This window comes from Alosa sapidissima, chromosome 4, assembly GCF_018492685.1.
Source record: "Alosa sapidissima isolate fAloSap1 chromosome 4, fAloSap1.pri, whole genome shotgun sequence".
In the NCBI taxonomy this organism is placed as follows: domain Eukaryota; kingdom Metazoa; phylum Chordata; class Actinopteri; order Clupeiformes; family Clupeidae; genus Alosa; species Alosa sapidissima.
In genome coordinates, this window is record NC_055960.1 from 12,546,390 (window position 1) to 12,574,239 (window position 27,850).

The 27,850-nt window shown below is 41.7% G+C and overlaps 1 protein-coding gene across 8 annotated transcripts; it reads right to left on the minus strand.

Annotated features, from left to right (window-relative positions):
• Positions 1-226: 226 nt before the first annotated feature.
• On the minus strand, positions 227-27,824 carry stat2 (signal transducer and activator of transcription 2). 8 transcript variants are annotated; one of them, XR_006031193.1, is made up of 25 exons: positions 27,468-27,823; positions 26,798-26,933; positions 26,539-26,692; positions 25,623-25,718; positions 25,218-25,310; positions 25,036-25,114; positions 24,848-24,915; positions 22,943-23,094; positions 22,137-22,295; positions 21,792-21,881; positions 18,478-18,537; positions 17,445-17,465; positions 16,680-16,773; positions 8,915-8,962; positions 6,794-6,877; positions 6,391-6,489; positions 5,957-6,092; positions 5,657-5,709; positions 5,420-5,514; positions 4,381-4,520; positions 4,090-4,278; positions 3,938-3,992; positions 3,490-3,554; positions 1,402-2,273; positions 227-1,337 (listed from the first exon to the last, which is right to left on the minus strand). XR_006031193.1 is itself a non-coding variant. In XM_042088933.1 (25 exons), exons 3-25 carry the CDS (start codon positions 26,926-26,928, stop codon positions 2,080-2,082), a joined length of 2,355 nt encoding a protein of 784 aa, XP_041944867.1. In that variant the 5' UTR covers positions 26,929-26,930; positions 27,295-27,365; positions 27,468-27,823; the 3' UTR covers positions 227-2,079. The 8 variants fall into 8 exon arrangements, 7 of the variants coding, with proteins under 7 accessions (XP_041944867.1, XP_041944865.1, XP_041944868.1 ...); XM_042088933.1 differs by adding an exon at positions 27,295-27,365 and having other exon boundaries at positions 227-2,273; positions 26,798-26,930; XM_042088931.1 differs by adding an exon at positions 27,295-27,365 and having other exon boundaries at positions 227-2,273.
• Positions 27,825-27,850: the final 26 nt, after the last annotated feature.

Here is a 27,850-nt window from a genome sequence, read left to right on the forward strand (position 1 = left end):
TCCAATAATCTACAACTACAATAATAATAAAATAATAATAAAAAAAACATCCATACGCAACTATGTTTCATACACAGAGTTCTGTGTGTGTTTGTGTGTGTGTGTATGTGTGTGTTTGTGTGCGCATGAGTGTGTGCGTGTGTGTGTGTGCGTGTGTGTCTTTTTGTGATTGCGTGGTATCATCTGTACTATTCTCTTTGCAAGAATTCCCCACAATGCTGAAGAATTCTACATGGGAGACTTTATTTACATAAAGAAGAGAATACATGTTCTTATGTTTGGCCTTTTGTCCAAGTCACACACAGTTATGGTGTGCACTGCATTGGGGAATACAAGGAAAAATCAGTGCACTTACAAGCTTCAACATCATAGTAGCTTGTGTCCAGTCATTTAACCAAAGAATAAAAAAACAAATTGTACCATTTAAGTCGGCATTGCATCTTAAAATACATAGCACTACAAATATGGTCATTTATTTTCTTTAAAAAGTGCATGGTTAAGACATCGTATTATTTTGCCAATTAAAAGATTACTGTTTTCCAGTCATATTGGGGAAACTGGTCGAGTATCAAAAGCTTCAAACTTTTCCATTTCACATTTTTTAACCTAGCCCACAAAAAGCACAAGACTTTTAGATTTGCTAGTATGCACTGAAAAGATATTCAAGTCAGACATAGTAATACAGGTGCCAAAATGCAATATGTCAAAGCGAGATTACAAATCAGCAGAAGCTAAATTCATGATGGACTTCATATCTCATTCTCATAAAGTCAATACTGTACACAACCACTAAAACGTTTCTTCCCAGAAGTTGTATTTTCAAAACTTCTTACTATGGCAGCTCTGATTGAGTGTAAGCATGACCATTATGTGTGTTGTAATATCGTCACATTTCGATGTCCTTAGTGTTTGCATGCACAGTGAAAATGATTGACTCTAATTTTCACAGGGACTAAAATCTGAATAGTCTTGGCAGAAAGAATCTTAGTCATCCTAGCTGGCAACGAGTTCTAGAGGGGTGATCAAAAGAGTAATTGTAATTGATCCAATTCCATCTCAGGACTTGGTCTGCCTATTGTTCACATCTTACACGGGATTACTAAATGCTCACTAATTGAACATGTGTGAACATCCTGGCATCAAAAAGTAAAGGTCCTGCCACGTATTCCTTCTGTCTGTGTACTTAATACAGGTGACATTGCCAAGGAGCTGATATACCTGGCTAAAGAGTTGCACTGGTAAGGATTAACTGGTTTAGTGAATGGTTAAAATAAATATGTGGTAGGACTTTCACTCTCTGAAGTCAGAACATAAACCTTTGGCCTATTGACACCAAGCTAGTAGTTTGTTTTAATATACCATTCTCTTTCAATCACATTTTATATATGATGATCAAAACACAAGCGTTACACTAGAATGAATCCATACGGACGCAGACCACAATGAATGCAAATGAAATTGTAGGAATAACAACCAAGAAATACCAAACATATAACGTTTAGCTGGTGAGAACTACACTACAAAAAAAAAAAAGAAAAATTATATTAATTTGGTAAATATGAATGAGCTGTCAATGAATAACAAAGTAGTCAGATTGTGAGGAAAAAATAAGACTCTAGAGGCTGGTTTCCTATACATGAACTAAAAAAGAACTTCAATGAAGATCTCCTTTGAGAAAAAGATTGCAATGATTAAGTTAATCTATGTATGAGAAACTGGTCCTAGGAGATTCTGAATTGAGCCATTGTTTGTACCTTGTGGTAAGTGCTTCTTATAGTCATACTTATGTCAGTAAAGTGCCTTATTGGGACTAGTTACTACTAGCAATTCCTCAATCAATACAAATAAAATGGGATAGAATTGCCAATGCACACTGTTTTGCTGTCACTACAGCTAAGGAGTGCATGCCAACATATTCCTCTCCACTGATAATTATTTAAGGTTGGCAATACATTTGACAATGTCCATGTCAGATATCATGAGGGGACTCTGAGGGGATGAAAACAAATAAAAAAAGGTGCATGTTTGGCTAAAAAAAGGTGCATGTTTGGCTAAAACAAGGCGCTATGCTATGCAGGTTTATTCTAGTTGGCTAAGGATGAGATCTGGGAGGCTAGTTTCCGGCATATTCATCCCATCCAGCATATTTGGGTCATTGAGAAACTTCTGAAACAGGTCTTCATCCATGTCTGACACACCACCACTCAGCAAAGGTGTTTCCCCGTCACAGTTTAAGAACTTGTCCATGGAGTCTGCCAGAGGATCATCTGGAGCTGGGGAGAGAGAGACAGTCGATAGTCAGGTGTGAGGTCCAGAGCTCATCTGGAGCAATGGGAATGTCTGGTCCAGAAAACAGAACTAGGCTCCTACCTCTTATCTACATGAACCACAGCAGAAATCAACTTCTAGCATCATCATATTAACTGATTTATATATTACCCTCAACAACACAATCTGATAAACATTGTATGTTTTAGAAAAAAAATCAAGTAATCAGGGAAAGTATAGATATTAGTGAGGCAAATCGGATCACTGCTTTGGGATAGTTCCTTTCAGTATTTCAGCATTACAAGAGATAAAGACATCTCATAGTGGGCATCTCACTTACGCTAACTTAAGGATGCATGCAGAGATCAACTTATCCAGGATAGTAAGAATCAGGTAGGGGGTGCAATGGAGTGTTACTGTTAGTATCCAAGGGTGATTCACAGTCATTATTCAGCCCAGAGTAAATCCCTCTCCTGAACAGCAGGGGGCGTTTAGCCCGACAGTCGTTGGTACTAACAGGTCCTTCTGGTTTATTAGCCCCTAGCATGATGGTTAGTAGCATATTAGAACTGCACATACTGAGGAGGGTGATGGTTGGAATAATGATACAGACACCTAAAGCTTCCCCCTCTTTACATTATAAAAGAAAAATGAAATCAAAATTGATCTGCCATATTGGTCAAATTGGAGCCAGATTTTGCTCAGTAAGTGCTTTTTAAAGCATATGGAGTAAACAGAACATAATCCAGCTCTGCCCAGAATTGGCCGAATTTGGTTAAAGCACTGCCTTCCTTCCTTGGATTTAGTTCCTACCAATGGCTTCACTATTATGTGCATGCTAATACAGTCATTGGTAGCACCTTTCTCCTATTGAGGCCTATTGAGGAGGGCCTTGATTGGCCCACTGACCCATACGTCCAACACAGACCAACCCCCCACCCCCCATACCCCCTTTTTACATGCTTGGAATATCAGCACGTTGTTTCAACACACAATCCAGCATGCAGGTTAAAAGACGGCCCAATCCAGTCCCGGTCAAGCATGCCACAATAGAGCCAGTGTGATTGGACAGTAGAATGAAAAGACAGAAGCGGAGGGGGGAGAATAATGAAAAGATGACCTGCACCCCATCTACAGGTCTCCAGCACCTACAGTTTGGGGGGCATCCCATCAGTGAATGGGTGGGTTGAACGGGATTGGTTCATAGAAGTTCAAACTTACCTGTGACCTCATCGCAGTGCTGCAAACACAGACTGTTCATTGGCTGTTTGCCCTCAGTCCCGCTCCTACCAATTACATTGTAGAGTTACTAACTCTAGTGTCGCTGCAGGAGAGCATAGACAGAACACAAGCGTGGCACAACTTTGCACTGCCGCTGGTAGCCAAGTTGGCTTTTTCTACATCGAGGTCATATACATTGGGAGATGTTATGACTGGTGTAAAGTGAGGGTTTAATGTTGACTAAATGAATCCCCTTCTTTCCTATACATACATACATACATACATACATACATACATACATACACATGGATCTGCTTACACACACACACATGCACACACACACACAGGTTTACACACAGCACACACACACACACACACACACACACACACACACACACACACACAATACAGCAAATCTAATTAGACAAACACAGAGCAACATACTTACTCTTTGGACACAAACATTAACTTGGTCTTGATGTATTTGATGTATGGACTGTCCTCTGTATAAGGAAAACAGAACATGTTTCTTACAGACATGGAAAGGCAGATTTGAATAATATTTATATAATGATTGGAGAGTCATATACAGGTCCTCACCTCCGCCCTTTTCTGTGTAATATTTCTCAAATGCTCTGTCTTTGGGTATGTCAGGGTAAAGGTAGCGCAGTGGGTTTTCTGGAATGTTCCCTGCCTCCAGGATCTGGAAGTTTCGGATGATCTCAACGAATGGGATCTGACTCATATCGGTCTTGGTGAAAGGTTGAACACTCCGCACATTTCTGTTACCTACAGGAAGAGGAAACAAGATCACATAACTTAACACAACAAGCTCAATTGTGTGTGTGTGTGTGTGTGTGTGTGTGTGTGTGTGTGTGTGTGGGTCTCTACCCTGCAAGTCGGTCTCAACCCAGCTGAACGTGACTCCTCCATCTTTTATACTCTCGCTGAATCTCAGCAGGAAGGTGCCGTCCATCCTCTTCTTCAGAAGGGTCTTCTCCCTGCCCTTACTGATGAACCCAATCACTGAGCTGCACACACAAGCACCACACAGTACAACATTACACACCTACACTACATTATACTATCAGACTTATATTACTGCAGTTAATATACTATTATATGTACATTAATACAGTTGTGACTCTTTTAGATTACTGCAGTTACTATATTATTGCAGTCATTATATTAAAGTCAGTACACTATTATATGGACCTTTTCACCAGCTACATAAACACTATTAAATAAATAGAACACCGCTTCCAGCCTAATAAACACACCTTTTATTTCTGCACACAGTAGAGACCTGCCAAACACAACGCCAAGGACAAACTTATACAAACAAGCACACAGTGCTAGCTATGAATATAACACATCATCAAAATGATATGTTCTTGATATGCCATGTTCTAAATGATATGTTCTTGATATGCTATGTTGTAAATGATATGTTCTTGGTATGCCATGTTCTAAATGATATGTTCTTGATATGCTATGTTGTAAATGATATGTTCTTGATATGCCATGTTCTAAATGATATGTTCTTGATATGCTATGTTGTTAATGATATGTTCTTGATATGTTGTGTTCTAAGTGATATGTTCTTGATATGCTATGTTCTAAATGATATGTTCTTGATATGCCATGTTCTAAATAATATGTTCTTGATGTGCTACATTGTAAATGATATGTTCTTGGTATGCCATGTTCTAAATGATATGTTCTTGATGTGCTATGTTGTAAATGATATGTTCTTGGTATGCCATGTTCTAAATGATAGGTTCTTGATATGCTATGTTGTTAATGATATGTTCTTGATATGTTATGTTCTAAGTGATATGTTCTTGATATGCTATGTTCTAAATGATGATGAATGCAAACTGAAAAAGTTCAAAACACATAAGAGTGCCGTGCACTCGTTACTGCGTACCCATCTTTCCAGACATCAGCCAGATAGGTCTTTACCAGGGAAAGGATGCCGTCCAACCACACCCACAAAGAGAAGCTGTTCTCTGGGACATTTTCCTTTAAACACACACACACACACACACACACACACACACACACACATTTATAACATCAGAAACTCAAACAAATGTGCACAAAAACACCCACATGCCCACACACACGCACACACACACACACGCACATGCACACACACACTCACCTTGCTAAACCTGGCCCAGGAGATGGTGCAGGCGTCGTAGCTCTGTTGCTTTCCTGTGGAATGACAACCAAACTAGTCCATCAGACACACACACACACACACACACATTCTCAAGCATTCTGTCTTATTCCTAAAGTTTTTCTGTAGGATACATTATCCAAGTCGCATGTTGGTCTACTGTTCACTAATACTATTGGGTTATTCATTCATTTTCATTACTGGAAATTATAACAACAACAGCAATACTATAATATAAAATATTCCCTGTAATAAATATAATGTCTGACAAAAGCTCCCTACCAAACAGTTTTTGAGCGATCATGTCCTGCTGATTCGTGTCTAGGCCTCTTCCAGCGGCCGACAGAAACTGCCAACTCAGCATCTCCCCTACCTTGGCCCAAGGGGCTGGCGTTGTGTTTGCAAAAAACAGCACATTCTACACATACACACACACACACACAAACACGCACACATACACACAGACAGAGACACATTAGATAGGGCAAAAAAGTGTGAAAGGACTCAGGTGGTAGAATGCATCAAGAATGACTCCAGACATCATTTGATATACACACACACACACACACACACACACACACACACACAGACTGTAGGTGTAAGTGTAGCAACAATGACTACTGAATACATATACAACGCAAACAAATGTGTGCAACACACACACACACACATACACACACACACACACACACACACACAAACACAAAGAAACACACCTTATGGTCAGAACACAGCATGTTGAACCACAGCACAGAAGCCCAGGCACTCTGCTGTTGACTGGAGTTCGAGATCACAACAACCGGAAGGGTGGAGGTCTGACCGAGAGAGAGAGAGAGACAGAGAGAGACACAAACAGAGAGAACAGCAATTAGTACAGCAGTGAGAGAAAGCTGAAGGATACTGTGGCAAGAGCACAGCTAGAGTAGTAGGGGTATGTCATGTTGAAACTAGAGCACAGCTAGAGTAGTAGGGGTATGTCATGTTGAAACTAGAGCACAGCTAGAGTAGTAGGGGTATGTCATGTTGAAACTAGAGCACAGCTAGAGTAGTAGGGGTATGTCATGACTGTTGAAACTCCACCATGAGTTTGTCAAAAAAGATTAGAAATGGATAACTCACCTCTAGCTTAACCGACAGGCCATTATGGTTAAACTCTGTCTCAAAGTTTATGATGTGGAGCTCCTCTGTGACACTTAGAGAGAGCTGTAGGCACACACACACACACACACACACACACACAAAATCATTTTAAAAATGATGAAATCATTCTTGCATGTGTTCATGAGGGTGTGCTTATGAGGGTGTTTTGGTACGAAACTAAAAAACTATTGCGCTGTTAAAGGAGAATTCCGGTGTGATATTGACCTAAAGTGTGTTGAAACATGATACCGAGTGTGAACGTATGTCTCATAGCCCATCTCGGCTTGTCCCCTGCACTCCAAAATCTGGCGCTAGTTAGCCGATGCTGCCAACAGCTTTTTCAATGGTGGTGCTTCGGCATCGGGCTAGCCATGCAAATAAATCACTGTTTTACACCATTTACGAGGCTCAATGTATCTCCACACTTCATTGGTAGACTTCCGAGGGCCCTGACATTTAAAACGAGACATTGAGAACTTTGAAAAAGCACTGGTAGTTTACTTACAAGACGATTTATACAGACAGTATCTTCACGAAGTTTAGCATTTGCAGCCATCTTGAATTTAGTCACGATAAGTCGAGCGACGAGTAAGAATGAACGGGTATGATAAGGGATCAGATTCCAAAAATAATTCCTTGGAAATGCATGGATTCCAGTTGCTGCTACTGGAAGAAACTGGAATCCATGCATTTCCACTGAATTATTTGCATAGGCGTGATCATAAGCCCAACTGTACTGTGTCCGAGTCCACCTACTCAAGCGGACCCAAGCATGGAAGTGTACCGAGCCCAGGTACGGTACGGAGTGTGGTCGAATGAACCAGACTTTGGGGTTCAAGCGTACTCAGGTACGGTACGGAGTGTGGTCGAATGAACCAGACTTTGGGGTTCAAGCGTACTCAGGTACGGTACGGAGTGTGGTCGAATGAACCAGACTTTGGGGTTCAAGCGTACTCAGGTACGGTACGGAGTGTGGTCGAATGAACCAGACTTTGGGGTTCAAGCGTACTCAGGTACGGTACGGATGGCATAGTGTCAGTACGCCCTTAACGACTACCGGCCAGTGGCACTCACCCCAGTGGTGATGAAGTGCTTTGAGAAACTGGTCCGTAGTCACATCACAGCAGCCCTGCCCTGCAGCCTTGACCCCCACCAGTTTGCCTACAGAGCGAACCGATCCACAGAGGACGCCATAGCACCACATACTGCACTATCACACCCGGAGCAGCAGGGGAGCTATGTGCGGATGCTCTTTGTGGATTATAGCTCTGCATTCAACACCATCCTCCCTCACAAGCTAATGGTCAAACTGGGGGACCTGAGGCTTTCACACTCCACCTGCATGTGAATAAATAGCTTCCTCTCTGACCGCAGACAGAGGGTCAGAGTGTGCCACCACACATCCACGGCCCTAAGCCTCAGTACCGGCTCTCCCCAAGTCCCTTGCTCTACAAAATGGATCAATGCAATGACAGAAAGTATGGATGTCTGTAGATGTTGTATGTTCATACTGTTTTTTATGCTATGACTGTATGTTCATACTGTTTTTATGCAATAACTGGGTGTGTATGACTGTGTGTGTTTATGTATGCTGTTGTATGTTTCTATTTATTTTTGTAAGTAACACTAGAACTTAAATTTTTATACTTAATGAATGATGTACTGACTGGAGAACACTTTTCATTTCGTTGTTCCTGTGCCAATGACAATAAAGACCTATTCTATTCACAAACGAGTTTCACCAGGAGCGCTGCCTGGGTGTTGCCCTGAGGAAGGTCATCTGAAACATGTTGGCATGATTTGAATTGATAGCCAAGGTCAATAAAGGCTTTTTACTTACAAATATCCTATTCTATTCTATTCCTTAGTGTTGATGGATAAATCACAGAAGAGCATTCATGTGCTGTTGCCTATTTTATACAGTCTTCGGCTGTTGCTCATTCTTATTCACTGTGTCCCATTGTCCTGTCCTAGCCTACCCTACTCTAACCTACCCCAGAAGTGTTGTTAAAAGGCACCGACAGCACCGTAGTATAAATTGTGACCCTGAAAATGGAGAATGAAGAGGCATGACCGTTTGTATCTCTGATGCAAACTCACATCACTGATGCCTTTCCCTCCTGCTCCCACCTTCTGCTCCTTGAGCGTCTGCAACACAAGACATACACACAAACACACACACACAAACACACACACACAGACACACACACACAGACACACACACACACAGGTTAACATTTCCTCATGTTTTTGAATGGACTGAAGAATTTGATGCAAACTATATAAAAGTGCTGAAAGCAAAGGTGAAGTCCAATAGAGGTACAATAGAGAAGTCCAATTAAGAAGTATTCTGTATTGCATGTGGTGTTTTTAGTGCATGATCTGCAGATATTAAAAAAACTCTTTCGCCTTGGACGACTTGGCTTGTTTTTTTTATGTTAGTGTTGTTTTTCCACTGACTTTTGAGTGAGAGCCAGCAGGCCCATTTCTCTGTCCACTTCCTCATGTCTCCCATACCACCTCTCAGATACACAGACAGACCAGGATCAGCCGCGTCACTCACCAGCAGTGTTGGGAGTAATGCGTTACAAAGTAACACGTTACTGTAATTCCAGTACTTTTAGTGGTAACGAGCATGTAACAAAGTATTTTTGTAAATCAAGTAACGCAATTACAATTACTGAAATTTCAAAGAGTTTGTTACTTGCGTTACTCTGTTGATCTTGAATGAAGGACTGCAGACAAGATGACAGATGCACATTTGCTGCTTCTGATCTAACGTCTCCTGACCTTAGCTGTGTTTCCAGCGATTGTATTTCATGTTTAGCAGGGCTCCAGACTAACTTTTTGCACTGGTGCGCCTAACTTTTTTTCTTAGGTGCACCAGCACAAAAGTTAGGTGCACCCAAATTTTCAACCACATCGCATTTAACACCGCAGCAGTTTCACTTTTTTTCCTTAATTACTGTCCTATATAGATTGTCCTATGACTTATGATTTACAATTCTACAAGAAAAGTAACTTAATGAAGTGCTCCACTGAGCTGAAATTTAAACTTAAAACATCTCAAGATGAATTAAATAAAAATAACAGTGAGTAAATTAACAGTGTCTTTTAAGGGCTTCAAACTGCACATCTCATGGCTCAATGTCTTACATATTATCCTTCATGATCTTTAGGCCTTGGCTAAACCAGCTCGCCAGGCTAGCATCTTCCATAGAAATGTATTTGAGCAATATTTAAAGAGATGTTCCAAGTAGCCTGGGGGATTTTTATGTGATTTTGCAATGATGATTGCAATAATCATTTGACAGCCCCACAATGCAATTTACTTATTTTAGTATTTTTAAATTTTCAATAAGAACATCACTATGGTTAATGCAGTAACGAAATGGTAGGCCTATTATTATAGGCTATTGCAATGACTTGCCATGCTCGATCTAAATGTATCCATTCAATTCACCTTACACAATGACCACAGTGATACATGCAGGGAATATTCGGGCTTTAAATGTAGCAGCGATATTCGGTTTGCGCCAAATACCGGATTAAATTGATTGATGCCATCAGAATGAGTTTACACAACTCGCGCGCAAAACGAATATTGCTGTTGAAAACCGGGTTACTCCCTGCATGTAACTGCGGTCAATGACGCACTCCTTTTCGGCGATATCTGTATCTCTGTCGTTCGGGAAGGCCTTGTATGCATTGTTCGCAATTTTAAGACGTCTTTTCATCTGCAATGCCTCTTATAAATTTGGCGCAAGTGGCATTCCTGTACGTCGGTTTACGTTCAAATTATTTTTCTGGTAAATAATTATTTCGGACTGAACTTGGTTAAGGGAAGTTTCACTAGGCCTATCGTAGGCAACGATAAACTTGATCATCATCTCGGGCTCGTCTGATCGGTTTGCTGCTGTCAGCCGCCGAAAGGCAGTGGAGAGAGGGGACATTTATCTCGGCCTATGTGACCACACTGTGATGCAACTGCATCCAATCTGTTTATCTGACGGGTCTCTGACCTCTCTCTCTGCAGCACACGCATTTTCAAATTTACACACAGGCACTGGACCACGGCCAATCAGATGGGAGGTCCCGCCCTTCACCATCTGTGATTTGTTTAAACCACGATATTGTCCAAATATGTGTCTGTTATTGAACCAAAGGTAGAGTTTCAATGCGGACACCTTTTCCTCTCTCGAATAGCTGGTCGCACCAGTGCGAACGATTTTTTTTAGTCGCACTTTTGAAAAATTAGGTCGCAAATGCTACCAAATTGGTCGCACTCTGGAGCACTGTTTAGATTGCAGATGCATTCTTTACAGTTAATAGGAGCCTCCTCACATTCCTCCTTATTTCGTATTTATGCTAAAACAAGAGTGCCTTAGGCTACAATTTAAATGGGCATCTTAAAAGCCTTTTCCCCTCTCGTTTCCATCTCGTAAGCTCCACTACAGTAAAAGCGCATTGTTTTTATCTCTGCTCTTTTTCGCTTATTGCGCAAAAGCCTCGTTATATCAATTTCTCATTCTTACAACATAGCCACGCCACAACACCAATAGGCCTGCAGGGCTCTCAAGTGTCACGCATTGAGCGTGACCGTCACTCATTTCAGTCTTTTGTCACGCTCTCCCGCAACACATTGTATTTCTCACGCAGAAAAACTATTTATATATTTAATATGCTGCCGCTGCGCCCAAAATGTCTCTGGCCGCGCCGCTCCCGGCAGGAATCAAGCGCCTCTCCCCTGGAGTTGAGAGTGCCACTTATCAGCCAATCAAAAATAACGAGGGGGGCTACACAATAGCCAATCATAAAATAGCACTTTTGTATCTGGGTAAGATTTAACGCAACAACCAATGAAAAACGCGTATCCTGGGATTGTTGAACGTGAACCTGTTACCTACTTCTTCCAAGTTCCGTTCACCTTGAAGCTTCAAGCATCAGTTCATGATTTCAGCACAGAGTAAGTCATCTTTTAATGTTACAACAAATCCACAACTTGTTTGACACAAACAATGACAACGTGACTGCTGCTAGAGAATGTTTCCCAGATAATTAGCATCAGTTGTTCATGACTGTCTGTAACTTAGCCAACAGTTTCACAGCCTGTTCATTGACAACACTTGCTCAGAACAAGTAGCCTATGCCTAATCCAGGGCTCTCAAGTTTTGAGGACAGGCAAGAGTGACATAACCTGACCCTAGCCAGATGAATTTCATTTCGCTTAGCTCCGCCTAGCTTCACTCACATCCATCCGGGACCTCTTCCATTGAGAGTGATTTCTGCAACCGACTTTATGGTTCAGCCAATCAGGACGCAGGGCGGGAGTTTCATAGATGTGACATAGCGTAGAAGCGACTGTGAGACTGTTATTAGCGTCACGGGTTGGCTTCGATGTGAGTGGTTGAAGTAGCACGTCAATAAATGACGGACAAGTGGCTTATTCAATCATATGCAAGCATTTTTTGATTAGGCCCAGCCTTCTGAAGCAACACTTTAATGGATCAGTTCCAGATGGATGAGTGGAGCTAGGCGGAGCGAAATTCATTTGGCTAGGGTCAGGTTAAGAGTGACATTCCCCGTCGACAAATCTGTCCGGGGGATAAAGGGGTGGCTGGTCAGACGGGTTTCGATAATGGGGGTGTTTCATTAATAATACTACAACTTTTTGTTGCTGTTATTAATATGCCTTCAGATGTTCCAGTGTAACAGAGGTCGTTTCGTCCGCCGCTCACGGCCCTCGAACCCGCCAACACACCGGCATGGGAGTCGAGCGCTCTAACCACTGAGCTAAAACCCCAAGCTCAATTCAGTGGAAATGCATGGATTCCAGTTTCTTCCAGTAGCAGCAACTGGAATCCATGCATTTCCACTGAATTATTTTTGGAATCTGATCCCTTATCATACCTGTTCATTCTTACTCGTCGCTCGACTTATCGTGACTAAATTCAAGATGGCTGCAAACGCTAAACTTCGTGAAGATACTGTCTGTATAAATCGTCTTGTAAGTAAACTACCAGTGCTTTTTCAAAGTTCTCAATGTCTCGTTTTAAATGTCAGGGCCCTCGGAAGTCTACCAATGAAGTGTGGAGATACATTGAGCCTCGTAAATGGGTGTAAAACAGTGATTTATTTGCATGGCTAGCCCGATACCGAAGCACCACTATTGAAAAAGCTGTTGGTAGCATCGGCTAACTAGCGCCAGATTTTGGAGTGCAGGGGACAAGCCGAGATGGGCTATGAGACATACGTTCACACTCGGTATCATGTTTCAATACACTTTAGGTCAATATCACACCGGAATTCTCCTTTAATATGGGGTCATGACTCCACATACCAAGTTTGGTTTAAATCGGTGAAAGTGTTGATAATTATAGCACCCCTAGTGGTCAAAGGTCACCAAAATAATTGTGCAGTCTTAATATGGGGTTATGACTCCACATACCAAGTTTGGTTGCGATAGGTGAAAGTGCTAATCATACCGCCCCTAGTGGTCAAACGTCACCAAATGTATTGTGGGTCCTTAGGATGTGTTCACGAATCATTGTACCAAGTTTGGTGTCAATACGAGAAAGTCTTCCTAATTATAGCGCCCCTAGTGGTCAAAGTACACCAAATGTATTGTGCGTCCTCAGGATCGGGTCCCGAGTCCATATACCAAGTTTGGTTTTGATACGTAAAGGTGTTACTGAGATACGAGCTAATTTCTTGTATCTCTAGCGCCCCCCTAGTGGTCAAAAGACTCAGGCCAAAAGGTAGATTTGCTATTTATAGCGCCACTTATAGGTCAAAAGTCATTATATTTATTGAGCCCCCTCCTTATTTGGTCCTGACCCCATGTACCGAGTAGTGTTGCACGGTGTATCGATACTAAAAAGGTATCACGATGCCTTCACGCAAAAAAATGATACGATTTCCGCCGTTTTTAGAATTGATACTTTATTAAAATTAACGTTCTGTGTCTGCGTGAACTGCTGCTCTCACTGCTCCTTGCACGCATCTAGGCAAGTGGGCGTGTCAAGCAGGCAGCTCTGAGTGAGTGAGTGCGCAGCCAACGTCAACATACAGTAGTTCTTTGCCGACCGTCCTCGGCCTTGTGGATAAAACAAAAGGTGAAGTGAAATCTGCAACTATTTCGGATACATCACGAATAGTGAAGGCAAGCCATCAGGTACACAGAGGCCCGTTTGTGAAATATGTTTCAAAGTCATTTAAAAGCAGTAGGCTACGCATGGAACTTGGCTAAACACCTCGCAGACATATCCCAACATTTTTGTTTAAAGAACGACAGGTTAACGAATATGCTTTAGAAAACACGACTACATGGTTAGTGCCAAGTCCTTCTCTTCTGTTTTAGTCTAGCCTAAGTGAAACGAGTATGGTTCTCTGGGATAAAGCGAACCTTCCTTCATCAATGAATTTTGACGAGACATAACAAGCTGTAATCATTTTGACGAGACATAACGAGCTGTAATCATAGGGTGCTAACGTGATGAAAGCGCAATGTTCACGCCAGAATAACATTACCATAACTTGTAAACAATCTATTTCATGTTCGGTCAGTACTACTGGAAATATTTGTCATGGCATGTAGACTGCAACTTGTTCAATAAGTATTGCCCAGATGGATAGGCTACCCGAAATGCGCTAATTAAGGCTACGTTTATACAGTGACGATGAAAAGAGAAGACGCAGAAGTGGTGTCTCGTCTTCATGTTTTTATTTGCGTTTAGACGAGCATTCTCAGGGGGAAATCTTGGTTTATATGAAGACGCAAGAGTATGTGATATTCGATTGGATATGCATTCCAGACCGCTGGGTGGTGGTGTGATAGAACCCCAGTACGTCACGCGCAGACATTCTAATTTGACAGTTTAGCCAGAGAGGTAATCAAGGATCTTTGGTTTAGCCGTTTAGACGGAGACACAACCCGGGTCGTCTTCAAAACTCTACACTCTGGAAGGAGTCTTCAGATTTTTGCGTCTTCAAGCCCCGATGGCGGGGTCGCCGTGTAAACGAAAGGCACTTATGATAAAATATTTTGTCGTCTTCCTTCGCAATCGTTCTCGTATAAACGGCCCCTTAAGCCCACAGCATATAATACCACCAAAGCGTGTTGAGTCCTAATAATAATAGCGGGTTATTGTTACGTGGTAGCAAATCATGTTATCAAAGAAATAGACGTAGGCTAATGTAGGAATGCACACAGACATATTGCAACAGGTAATGGTGTAGGCCTATCTGACGAAGACCTGAGCGGTTGGAACGTCGTACTTGTACACTGGGCGCAAAGAAGACTATCCTCACATTTTTCCCTTTGCAACTGTCAAAGAAATCCCATGAACACGGGAAGGCCTAGGGAAGCCTATACTGTACAATATACATCAGATGGCCTAAAGATTAGGCCCCTCGGCATAGCATTCAGTGATTTGCATGCAGTAATTTCAACACTGACCTTGATCTAGCCTAGTTTGGCTATTTAAAGCTACTTTATTGGCAAAACACAACACAATGTAAATGAACTATAACAAAAAATAAAGGACTTAATCACACAAAGTAGGCCTACTATTTTACTGACTATAAAAATAATAATTATGTAGGAAGTTTAGAATTTAGAATTGACCTGCACACTACAAAAGTGCACCGAATTCAACACAAATGACTCAATACACTTGGAGGAGGTATGAGTCCTTTCTTTTCCAGATATCTTAGGATTTCGTCGTAGTATCGTTTCAGTATCGAGCATCGTGATATTTATGGCAGGTATTGTATCGAAGTCATAATTTTGGTATCGTGACAACACTAGTACCGAGTTTGGTTTTGATACGTGAAAGCTTTGCTGAGATATCACTTCACTTCCTGTTTGGTGGCTTCGCCGCCAATTATGATTGGCTGTTACGGGCGAACGGTTTTAGATTTGAAGACAAAATAGGATAACTTTTTTGAGGCTTGGACTAAAGATTATGTGTGTCAAGTTTGGTGTCAATCGGACAAACTTTGTGACCTGTGAAAACTTTTAGGTGTTTTTGATTAAATCCAATATGGCGGAAAATCCATCATAGCGGAAAATGACGTTATAGGGTGCGTTGAACCCGGCTTGGTCCAAGGATTCCAACGATACCTCATATTTGACAATCGAGCCAAAAGTTACTTGTACGAACGCACGTCCAACTTTGGCCTGTTGGTGGCGCTAGAGTGCTCGAGGTGCCAACTTGAAACTTGGTGAAATGAATCATGGGACGGTGCCTAATTTGTGTGCCAAATTTTACAACTTTTTACCAGACGGTTCTATGGGCTGCCATAGACTTCCATGACGGAATAATAATAATAATAGGAAAACGTAGAAACACAATGGGTGCCTTCGCAGCTTCGCTGCTTGGCCCCCAATAACAACTTATTACTATATTGCAGAATTCAGTGTCAGTGCACCACCATGCATACTACTACTAGTAATAGTAGTAGTAGAAGGCAAGCAAGCAGTAGGCAGTACTGTACATATCTATCAAACCACCTAGATGGTGAGGGTGGCGCAAAACAAGGTCAGGGAAGCCTTCATGCATTATAGGATGTTTAGTGGTCGGAAAAAGTTTGAGAACTCATGCACAAGGCTATTGATTTGAAGGCCCGTTGAAACTACAATAAATGGGTCTAAAAATTAGGTTTATTGTGTGTGTGACTGTTCAGTACTGTTCATATTGACATTTTAAAAACAGACTTAAAAGTAATGCAAAAGTTACTTTCTCTAGTAACTAATTACTTTTGATATACAGTATTTGGTAAGGTAATTCAATTACTTTTGAAAGAAGTAACTAGTAACTGTAACTAATTACTACTTTTCAGTAACTTGCCCAACACTGCTCACCAGGTGTCTGAAGTCGGCCACCATGCCTCCCTGCATGCTCTCTGTCATGTTCAGGGCCTTGGTCGCCGTGCCCAACACATTGAACTTCCGGTACCTACACACCCACAAGACATGGAGAAAGGCTCATCAGATGAGTATGATTGGTACAAAGGCTCATTCAAGGGCAGTTTGAAAATACCAGGTTGTCAGGTGTACAGATACCACAATAGGTTGCAATCAGTGATGGATGTGTTTGTGACTTGATGTGTCATTCAGACAGAAAGAGTGCGCCCCTCATTTGCATCAATTACAGCATGCGCTCTTTCTCTCTTGTTACATCTGACCAGCCCTTGTTTTATTTTAAGTGGATTTGAACACTTTTTTTTACTTTTCCCCCATCTTTATTTTATACTCCGGAAAAATGGCCAATTTGCACACGTGTGTCCTGTGATAACCTGTGAAATCTTTCTGCACTGTTGTCACTCCTCGCCTTTCCCCTCCGTCACACTGCCTCTGCATCTGCACTTTCACTTCCTTATCACTGTACTGCTAGCCTACAACACCACAGCCTCTATGTAATACACAACATTTCCAATACATTGAACATTTTTTAAAAAAGCCTAAAAATCTGATTCCAGAGGATAATATTAAGTCAAATATTATTATATCTGCTGCACTATGTACCTCATGGCCCACAATACGCAGGGACATGTTGGTGTGGTTGTTGGAGTATAGTTCAGTGTAGTATAGCTAGAGTAAAGTAGAGGACAGCAGAGTCTCACTTACCCTTTCACCTGAGGAGCATCCCTGAAATAAACACAAACAAACAGCTGAGTGTATCCAAACTCACACATCATCAATAAACAAATATTTGCAAAACAAGCAAATTTCGCAAGGTACTGCACAAACACATTTGCATTCATAGACACTCTCTACTGCTTGGCTGGTGTGATGAAAGTATTTTAGTGTGACAAAATTCTACCACCACCAATGTTTTCTTTTTATTATGATCTTTACCTTTTAACTATTCTTTGACTATATTGCCCTTCTATGCTTTTATTTGTTATTATTGTCTGGTTTTGTGTAAAGCACATTGAATGACCTTTGTGTATGAAATGTGCTATATAAATAAACTTGACTTGACTTGACCACAAACCGCTTCTGTTTAGAAGGATAAGCCTAAGAGTTATAGCTACAAGAGGAAGTCAGATGGCACTTGACTTGGGCATAGATTTGGCCATGACCCACAGTGGATCAACCCTGGGCTCCCATCAGCAATTAGAAAAACAACACATCACAAGATTCCAGAAGACAAGTATCTTTACCAGGACAGTGAACACAATACGAGTGAAAACAGCTCGCTCTAGCACTGCCCTAAAGCCACTCTGAACATGGGGCACTCATGTGACTGCTTCATGACAACAAGAGATTTCACTGATGAAGAACATCAGAGTTCCTGCATTTAGCAAAAGCTTTTGTCCAAAGTGACTTATAAATCAAATTTGGAAGAACAATAAACAAAATGAGTATCATTACATTACAACATAATTAAAGTGTTGTATTGTGCCTTGTGGTTGTTACACCTTGTGTTTATCACATTGGGTGTGCAACAACAAAAGTCAGTGGCAAACTGACAAGTTAAACTTGCTTGACCTTTGGACATAATGGCATGATGGAATATCCAAGAGGTACACAACGCCCTAGATAACCCTTTTGGCAGCAGTGCCACCTCATTGGAAAACCAGTAGCTTCACTGGAGACTACCCATGGAGACAGATAAATACAGACTGACACATACATAGATAACTGTAAGTCTTACTTGTCCATAGTAACTGTCACCTGCATGGAGTGGTTCAGTTCTGGGACCTTCACAAGGAACCTGGTAGAGTTGGAAGATGGTTATGGTTATGGTTATGGTTATGGATTTAGCAGACGCCTTTGTCCAAAGCGACACATAAATACAAAACAACATAATAATATTTAAAATTGAACAGGGAACAGATTAAAATGTAGGTCAAATATAGTAAGGAGAATAGTTGTAGTACACAATAATATCAATTCAAGCAATAGCCTAATAAAAAGCAATGTAAAAAAGGGGAAAGGCAATAATAAAACAATAATGTCAATTCAATCAATAATATAAAAACAATGACATGCTAAGACTACATTAAGGAGAATATCAATAATAAACAATAATGTCAAATTAATTAACAGCCCAATTAAAATAAAACAACATTATATAAACCATAACACATAAGCACTTAAACAACTAAGTATATGTTAAATAGGAATGTCTTTAGACCCCTCTTAAACGACCCAAAACTACCACAGGAACGGAGAGCACTGGGCAGTTCATTCCACTAACATGGAACCACTGAAGAAAAGAGTCTGGAATTAGACCCAGTTTTCATGACTGGTCGACACAACATACGCTCACCAGAAGACCGCAGTGGGCGGTTGGGGATGTAAGGCTTGATTATTGAATTAAAATAACTAGGAGCAGATCTAGTTAGTGTCCTATAGGCCAAAGTGAGAGATTTAAATTTAATTCTGGCTACTATAGGGAGCCAATGGAGAGTAACTAGGAGAGGAGTTACATGTGTCCTCTTTGGCTGATTGAAGACCAGGCGTGCTCCAGCATTTTGAATCAGCTGTAATGATCTTGTTACACAAGCGGGTAAGCCAGCTAATAGTGAATTACAATAGTCCAGCTTAGAGATGACGGTCTGAACCATGGTCTGAACAAGAAGTTGTGTGGAATCTTGTGTCAGATAAGGTCTGATATTCCTAATGTTGTAAAGCATAAACCGACATGATTTTGCAATAGAAGCTATATGCTCAGAGAAGTTAAGTCGGTCATCAATTACAACACCCAAGTTTCGTGCCGATCTAGTTGGGGTCAGTGAAGTTGAGTCAAGCTGGATGTTAATCTGTTGGGGAATAGCTGTTTTAGCTGGAAACACCAAAAACTCTGTTTTTGAGAGATTAAGCTGAAGGTGCCGATCTTTCATCCAGGCTGAAATATCCTTAAGGCATGCAGAAATCCGGTGGGAAACACTAGAGTCATCAGGTGGGAAAGACAGGTAAAGTTGAGTGTCGTCTGCATAACAGTGATAGTCAAATCCATGGGAGCGAATGGTATCACCTAAGGAAGTGGTGTAAATAGAAAAAAGCAAGGGTCCTAATACTGATCCCTGAGGCACACCTGTGGTGAGGTCATGAGACTTAGATACCTGTCCCTGCCAAGACACGTTGAAAGAACGCCCTTTAAGGTAAGATTCAAACCAGTCAAGAGCTTTTCCAGAAATTCCCAGTTCAGATAGTATAGATAGGAGAATGTCATGGTTAACAGTATCAAAGGCTGCAGATAAATCTAGTAGAATTAATACTGATGACTGAGCAGAGGACTTAGCTACTCTCAATGCTTCAATCACAGACAGAAGAGCAGTTTCAGTAGAATGACCACTCTTGAAACCAGACTGCATAGGGTCTAGTAGATTATTCTGATGAAGAAAGTCACAAACTTGCTTGAAGACCACTTTCTCCAAAACCTTTGACAAGAAAGGAAGAAGGGAGACAGGTCTGTAGTTCTTCACCTCAGTTGGATTAAGTGTACTTTTCTTTAGCAGAGGTGTAACCCTAGCCTGTTTAAAAGAATAAGGAACTATTCCAGAACTGAGTGAAGCATTAAATACATGTGTGACTGCTGGTAGAACAGCGGGTGAGATAGACTGTAGAAGAGTGGACGGGACAGGATCTAATGGGCATGTTGTTGGACGACATCGCTGAAGCAATTGAGAGACTGCTTCCTCATCAAGAGGAGAGAAAGAGTCAAATGATGCGGTCATACTAACACAAGGCAAAGCCCTCCTTATAGAAGCATCAAACTGAGCACTTATTTTAGCAACTTTTTCAGTGAAAAATGTTGCAAAGTCATTTGCTGACAGTGAAGTAGTTGATGGTGGTGGTGGAGGATTGAGAAGAGATTTGAAAGTAGAAAAAAGTTTTCTACTGTCAGTGGCGCTCTCAATCTTGCTTTGATAGAATGCCTTTTTTGCAAGTGTAACAGTGGATGAAAAGGATGACAGCAAAGACTGGTAGTTACTAAGATCATTTCCATCTCTGGATTTACGCCATTTCCTCTCAGCAGCTCTAAGTTCCTTTCGTACTGAGACTATACTGTTCGTCAGCCATGGATGGCGAGGTTTAGAACGAGTAGGTCTTGAGGAAAGAGGACATGCTGCATTCAGACAAGATGCCAGTGTAGAGCAGAGAGTCTCTGTAGCGTCATTAACCTCAAGTGCCAAGAATGAGCTAGGAGTACAGTAGGTAAAGCAGATGTTACTAATGTTGCAAAATGGTCGCTTGAGAGGCTTCTGAGATTACGCCGGAACAAAATTATCGGAGGAGGAGCTGCTGGGTTATCCAGGAGACGCACAGAGAATCTGATAAAGTGATGATCCGATACATGTAATGGATTAACCAAAACGTTGTCTGTATTACAGTTACGTACCAGAATTAAATCAAGATCTTTACCAGCCTTGTGAGTAGGAGCACTGTGGACACGTGTGATATTAAATGAGGAGAGTAAGGACAGGAAGTCAATTGAAGACGAGTTATCCAAATGAATATTAAAATCGCCAAGGATTAATAATGGGCATGCATCCATTGGAATAGCAGACAGTAGAATGTCCAACTCGTTCACAAAGTTCCCAAGTTGTCCTGGAGGGCGATAAATAACCACCAAGTATAATTTGTATGGTTCAGTTATCATGCTGGCATGATATTCAAACGAGTTGTGGACCTGAGCAGGCAGCAACTGTGTAAACCTCCAATCATCAGAGACGAGAAAGCCTGTCCCGCCTCCTCTACCAGACGAACGACTGGTATGCGAAAAAGCATAACTGGTCGACAACGCTGCAGGCGTGGCAGTATTCTCCGGCCTAATCCACGTCTCTGTAAGCGCAAGCAATTGAAGCGATAACTGTGAGGCCAGAGCAGGAATGAAGTCCGATAGAAAGATAGATGGAATATGTGAGAGAGTCTGTGTAGATGTGGTGTGTGTGTGTGTGTTTGTGTGTGTGTGTGCGCGCGCATGTGTGCGTGTGTGTATGTGCGTGCGTATACCATTACCTGGTTTTGACAGAGAACTGAACATTGGTGCGCAGCACAAGAGGCCCCTTCCCCTGTGGTATGGAGGGCTGAGTCTCCACCACAAAAGCACTGAAAACAGAGCAAACCACACACTCACCTTTAGACAAACATTGCAGGACAGATGGAACATTAAGAGATGATTTAATAATCATCTTGATTTAGCTGTTATAACATTAATTTTAACCACCGCTGTCTAGAGAGGCCCTAGCAGGTGATATATGCTGTATGTGAATGTGTATGTGAATATATATGTGTATGTGTATGTGAATATATATGTGTATGTGTATGTGAATATATATGTGTATGTGTATGTGAAAACTGTACCTCTTGAGCAGAGTGGTAAGGATGCTGTCAGCCCGTTGTTGCAGCGAAGGCTTCTGGGATAAGACGGGATCCTTTTCGTAGGATACTTTTCCAGACAACTCCTCAAGCTTCTGCAGGAACTCTCGAATCTGGAACATACCCTCAGCCATAGATGTGAACCTGATAGACACACACAAATGCACATACACACACACACACACACACACAAACACACACGCACAAACACACACACATACACACACACACACACATACATACACACACAGACACACACACACACACACACAAACACACACACACACTGATTCAATAATCAGCATTTACTCAAAGCAAGTGTTAATGAAATCAATTTGATCACATTCACTTTTTTTTTTGCAAAAGCACACTCAATAGATTTTATGACATGACATATGACACATTTTCTCAAATCAGTCATCTTATGGACAGGACGCTGCTTTGAAGATGATAGACGACTATGTCAATGGTGGTAGCCCTGTTAGGACCCAAAGGAGAAGTTGAGTTCACACTGTTTGTCTTCCGCAAACTCTCTGGACTCCTGCCAGGATCGCTGTGGTTACGAAACAGATCCAGAATTCACCTGTCAGTGTAACTTGGCCTGTGAGCGCTATAGCAACTGTTGCCAAGATTACCTGGCCATCTGCAGAGCAGAGATGAGGTCTCATTGTTTCATTGTATGTTTCATTGTGTGTTTCAGATAAGGTTTAATTGTTTCATTGTCTCTATGTGTGTGTGTGTGTGTGTGTGTGTGTGTGTGTGTGTGTGTGTGTGTGTGTGTGTGTGTGTACCATTGCTCAAGTTTCTCCAGACTTGTGTCTTCGGGGGCTCCGATGTAGGACTTCTGTTGTCTCCATTTCCACTGCACAAGCTCATCTTCCACCAGCAAAGACATTGCTTCCTCCATCAAGATCAGCAGATCTGTCAGGTTGGACAGCAGAGACTACAGACAGGAAAGAGAGAGAGAGAGAGAGCGAAATAGTGGCATCACAAATCACAATTATTCTGGTTAATGATTTTGTGTTTTGATATTTTTCTATGATACATTCCTGTGTTCTAGTTCCCTTTAAATGTCATGGCAATACTTCTTACTGTAAATTAATTGAACTGAACTGAATGACAAGCCAGGACTGGAATGACTTGGAAGGACTTGAACGGTGCCCTTAAACATTGAAAGCCACTAATTGCGCAAGACATGACACGCAAATTCAGCAGATGTTTCTGTCATGCAATTAATAAGGCATGTTGTGTAATAACAACTTGTCTTAGTTTTAAAACCATTCTTGATTTTAATTACATCACCTAGGTCGCTAACATGCACCACCAAAAAATGCAACTATCAACCAACTTGGAGTGACTTGGGCAATTTTGTCACTACTTCCATCTACACCTATTGCAGCTTATGTGAAATGGTCTCAGGTCCCCTTCACTGTGTCCCTGATGAGGACCAGATGCAGTTTGCAGTTGCAGCCTTGTGCAAATTGAAACAAAACATGAAGAAGGAGACATGTCTCCAAAATACAAAATAAACTGTGGTCATAAGAAGAAAACAATGCCCAAAGACAATGAGTCTTTACTCCTGGAAAGTCAAAAGGACCAGTGATGCACTTTAACAGGAATTTAAATGAGAAAGGAATAGCGATTACTTCTTCCCTTTCTCAGTTGGCTGCTAACTTGCTTCAGTTCATAGAGCTGATAACGTCATAAACATTCCGCATGCAAACATTTATTTGAATAAAACACACGGGATCTCTTCTAAAACCTCTGATTCACGACCCACAGTCTTCTCCAACGCACCTATCCCCAAAAATATGTGTGTGTGTATGTATTTACTGGTATGTATATACATATGTGTATGGGCTAAATGTTGTCATGCCTCTTAATACTGTATTATGTTTAATACATGGTCTGGTTTTCACTAAGGATGGTGGTTGTGGTGGGCGAGGCGGGATGAGGGAGAGCTTTAGAGGGTGTGAATGTACATGTGCTGTATTGTCTTTGTCTTGTGTCCCGAGGACCCCCTCGAAAACGAGATGTTTCATCTCAAGGGGTTATCCTCCTAACAATAAATTAAAAAAAAAAGAGATGTGCAAAAGCTTTGCCACTTTGAACAACGTCATAAACATGTCATGGCAGATTTCACACACTGTCCTTAGTCACCATGACAGTTGATGTCCAATGTGATGACATCATTATATGTAATTGTTATGACAGTTCTCATAATGTTAAATACTAGAATAGTTTCTTTTACATGCTATAATATTATCATACCATCATACTGTAATTACAACTGCAGTCAATACGATTGGTGACATGACAGTGTTCCATGACTGGATAGATACTGGCTATGCGATCTTCCATTACATCTTTAAGACATGGCTATGGGGCAATTCCAAGGAAAATTGACTTTTTGTCACATCCATAACACCAGTGAAATGCCTTGGCATTTGAATGATGTGAATGATAACATTCATTTTTTGTGCATTTTTTTTCATGTACATTCTTCAGCCAAAAATAGCAAACGCTCAAATGTCATGTAATCATTCACATCATACCATACCATCACATTTTATTGGCGTTATGGATGTTACAAAAAACATAATTTTCCATGGAATTACCCTATGTTAGTCTAACATGGTTCCACAAAAGAGTTACCTGAATTTGCAAAACACACACACACACAAACAGTGACATACCCTGCGGGACTGATCCAAACGGTTGAGCATCATTTGCAATACCTTCTGATCTTCAGGAGTAATAGGTCCTGCACCACGAAGCAATAAAGACAACAGAATGAGAGAGAGAAAGTGAGAAAAAAGAATAGTGCAAATAAGAGCATAATGAACAGGAAGACTGTGTCCCAAGAGACAGAGTGGGGGAGTACCTTCCATTTTGTGGGTCTGGAACTTGAAGTCAAACTCATCTTGCTGCTCTTCCAAACACTTCACAGTGTGATCCATCACCTGGCAACCACAGAGGCAGCCATTAAATGACCATTTCAAATGACCGCAGGTGAAGGGTGTAGAATGAGAGCTCTCTTTCTCTCCTGCGCTCTCCTGCACCCACCTGCACTTTGTGCCGCACTTCCTCCACCTTCTTCTGCATGTTTCGCTCGCTGTCCGTCTCCATGTTGCCTTGCTGAACCTGCAACAACTGCACCTGAGAGGGAGAGCAGTGGAGGGAACGAGGCAGAGAGAAAAAGGGAGAGAGAGAGAGAGAGAGAGAGAGAGAGAGAGAGAGAGAGAGAAAGAGACACAAAGAGAGAGGGGCAGGCAGAGACAATGACAGATAGCAATAAAGAAGGAAGAAAGACAGAGAGAGAGAGAGAGGGAGAGTGAAGGTTGGGGCAACAATGGGGTTCAGCATTAAGATATGCATGCTGACGCCGATAATGATAATGATGGTGATGATGCGGATATTTTGTGAGAGTAAATGGTCATGCTGCAGATAATAACTAAAATGGACACAGACCTGGTCAGGCAGCTCAACCATGCGTAGAATCTCTCTCTCTTTGGTAAGGAACCACTGAATGATTTTAGCCAGAGTATACGGCTCCTCTTGGTACCGCTGCAGACCCAACATCAGCCACCACTCACTTATTTGCACACATTTTACACTGAACTCTTTCATCATTACATCACTGTACATACGGGGCAGCCGTGGTAAGCGCTTCGGACTTGTAACCGGAGGGTTGCCGGTTCGAACCCCGACCAGTAGGCACGGCTGAAGTGCCCTTGAGCAAGGCACCTAACCCCTCACTGCTCCCCGAGCGCCGCTGTTGTTGCAGGCAGCTCACTGCGCCGGGATTAGTGTGTGCTTCACCTCACTGTGTGTTCACTGTGTGCTGAGTGTGTTTCACTAGTTCACGGATTGAGATAAATACAGAGACCAAATTTCCCTCACAGGATCAAAAGATTATATATACTTACTTATACTATATGGGTTATGGTTATAATGAGTCTAAGGCTGCAATTCAATTTGCAATGAAGAAAATGAGCTATACTTGCATAACTGGTATATACTGTATACTCGTAACAGTTGTATTATTGGCCACTAGCCACACAGTGAGGTGAAGCACACACTAATCCCGGCACAGTGAGCTGAATGCAACAACAGCGGCGCTTGGGAAGCAATGAGGGGTTAGGTGCCTTGCTCAAGGGCACTTCAGCCGTGCCTACTGGTCGGGGTTCGAACTGGCAACCCTCCGGTTACAAGGCCAAAGCGCTAACCAGTAGGCCACAGCTGCCCCCTAAGTAGGCCACATATTGCCATACATTACCATATATGTTGAATTAACACAATAAGACTGTAGGATAATATAGGTAGCTGACAAACACAGACAGGGTTGCTCTGAAGATGTTATGGGAGACAAAGAATAGGGAAAGACCTGAAAGTTCTGTTTGAATCTTCGGAAACTACACTGCAACACAAAGCTCTCCCCGTTCCCCTCCTGCAAAAAGCGGCTGTATTGGTTGTCCAGATTCTCCAGGAGGACCTGAAAGAGGACCACAGCCAATTGTGGATCCATCGCTGCACGATCCCTGAAAAACACAAACAGAAACAGTTACATACACACAACCCCACACACATGCACACACAGGGATAGAACAACAAGTACACACAGGCACACATACACACTCACTCACCATTCTTGACTCTCAATCCAGGGGGCTAGATAGTGGCGCACATCCATTGGCAACTCTTCCCGGTCATACAGCTCATGCACCTTCTGCCGATACAGGGGGTCCAGCTGCTGCAGCCTCTCCCACTGGGCCATGCCTCCTTGCAGACACAGACAGGAAGGGCAGGGGCACAGTTGACTGACACTACAATATGTATTCACCCTTCAATGGTACCATTATGTAAATTCCAAATTACAACATGAGCCTATATAGATCATAACATCATTATTAATATGCCCTACGTGTAAAAGTTGTATGATACTTTAAAAGTTGTATGATCCTTTCTGTTCGTCTACAAACTACTAGAACTAGGCAGTCAGCAAATGTCATTATTTATTACACCGTAACAGGTCTATACTTCGACTGATGCACATTGTATAGCACATGTTGAAAGAAAATACTCTTGTATGTTACTGCATAGTAAAGATCACTATCATAGTGAAACCTGGACATATGCTTACGTTTACCCTGAATTATAGACAGCTCAGTGATGGGACAGTGTGGCACGTGGAATCGTTGCCTATACCCCTACCTAAACTTCCCCAGGTCAAAGAATACCATGGTCCTGTTAAATATGATATTACAGCGAACGCACTCCAAATCACACCATGAATACTACCAAATGTTTACTTACCAGGTATTTCCAGTTGCCTTTTAGACGTCTGAAACGTGCAACGTTGACAACAATAAGACTCAGATCAACTCACTAAGTCCCAAGTCACACCAAGTCACAGTTGTTACTTGTTGTCACTAACTAAATTTTCATTTTCATTTCCGCAGAAATGGCAAAACAAAGAGCCGCCATATGTATTGAAGCTTAGCCAAATTATCAATGTTTTCATACGAGAATAAACGTCTCCTCTTCCACGACCAAGCCGTAAAGTGGAGGAAAAACAATATCCTAACCTAACAGGTCTCTAAGGGAAATAAATTCCAAGAAACCACGTCATAACAACAGTGACATCGGGAAAACGAAACTTATCTCGCTTAATGCTCCCTCCGCCTCAGTCAACGCAC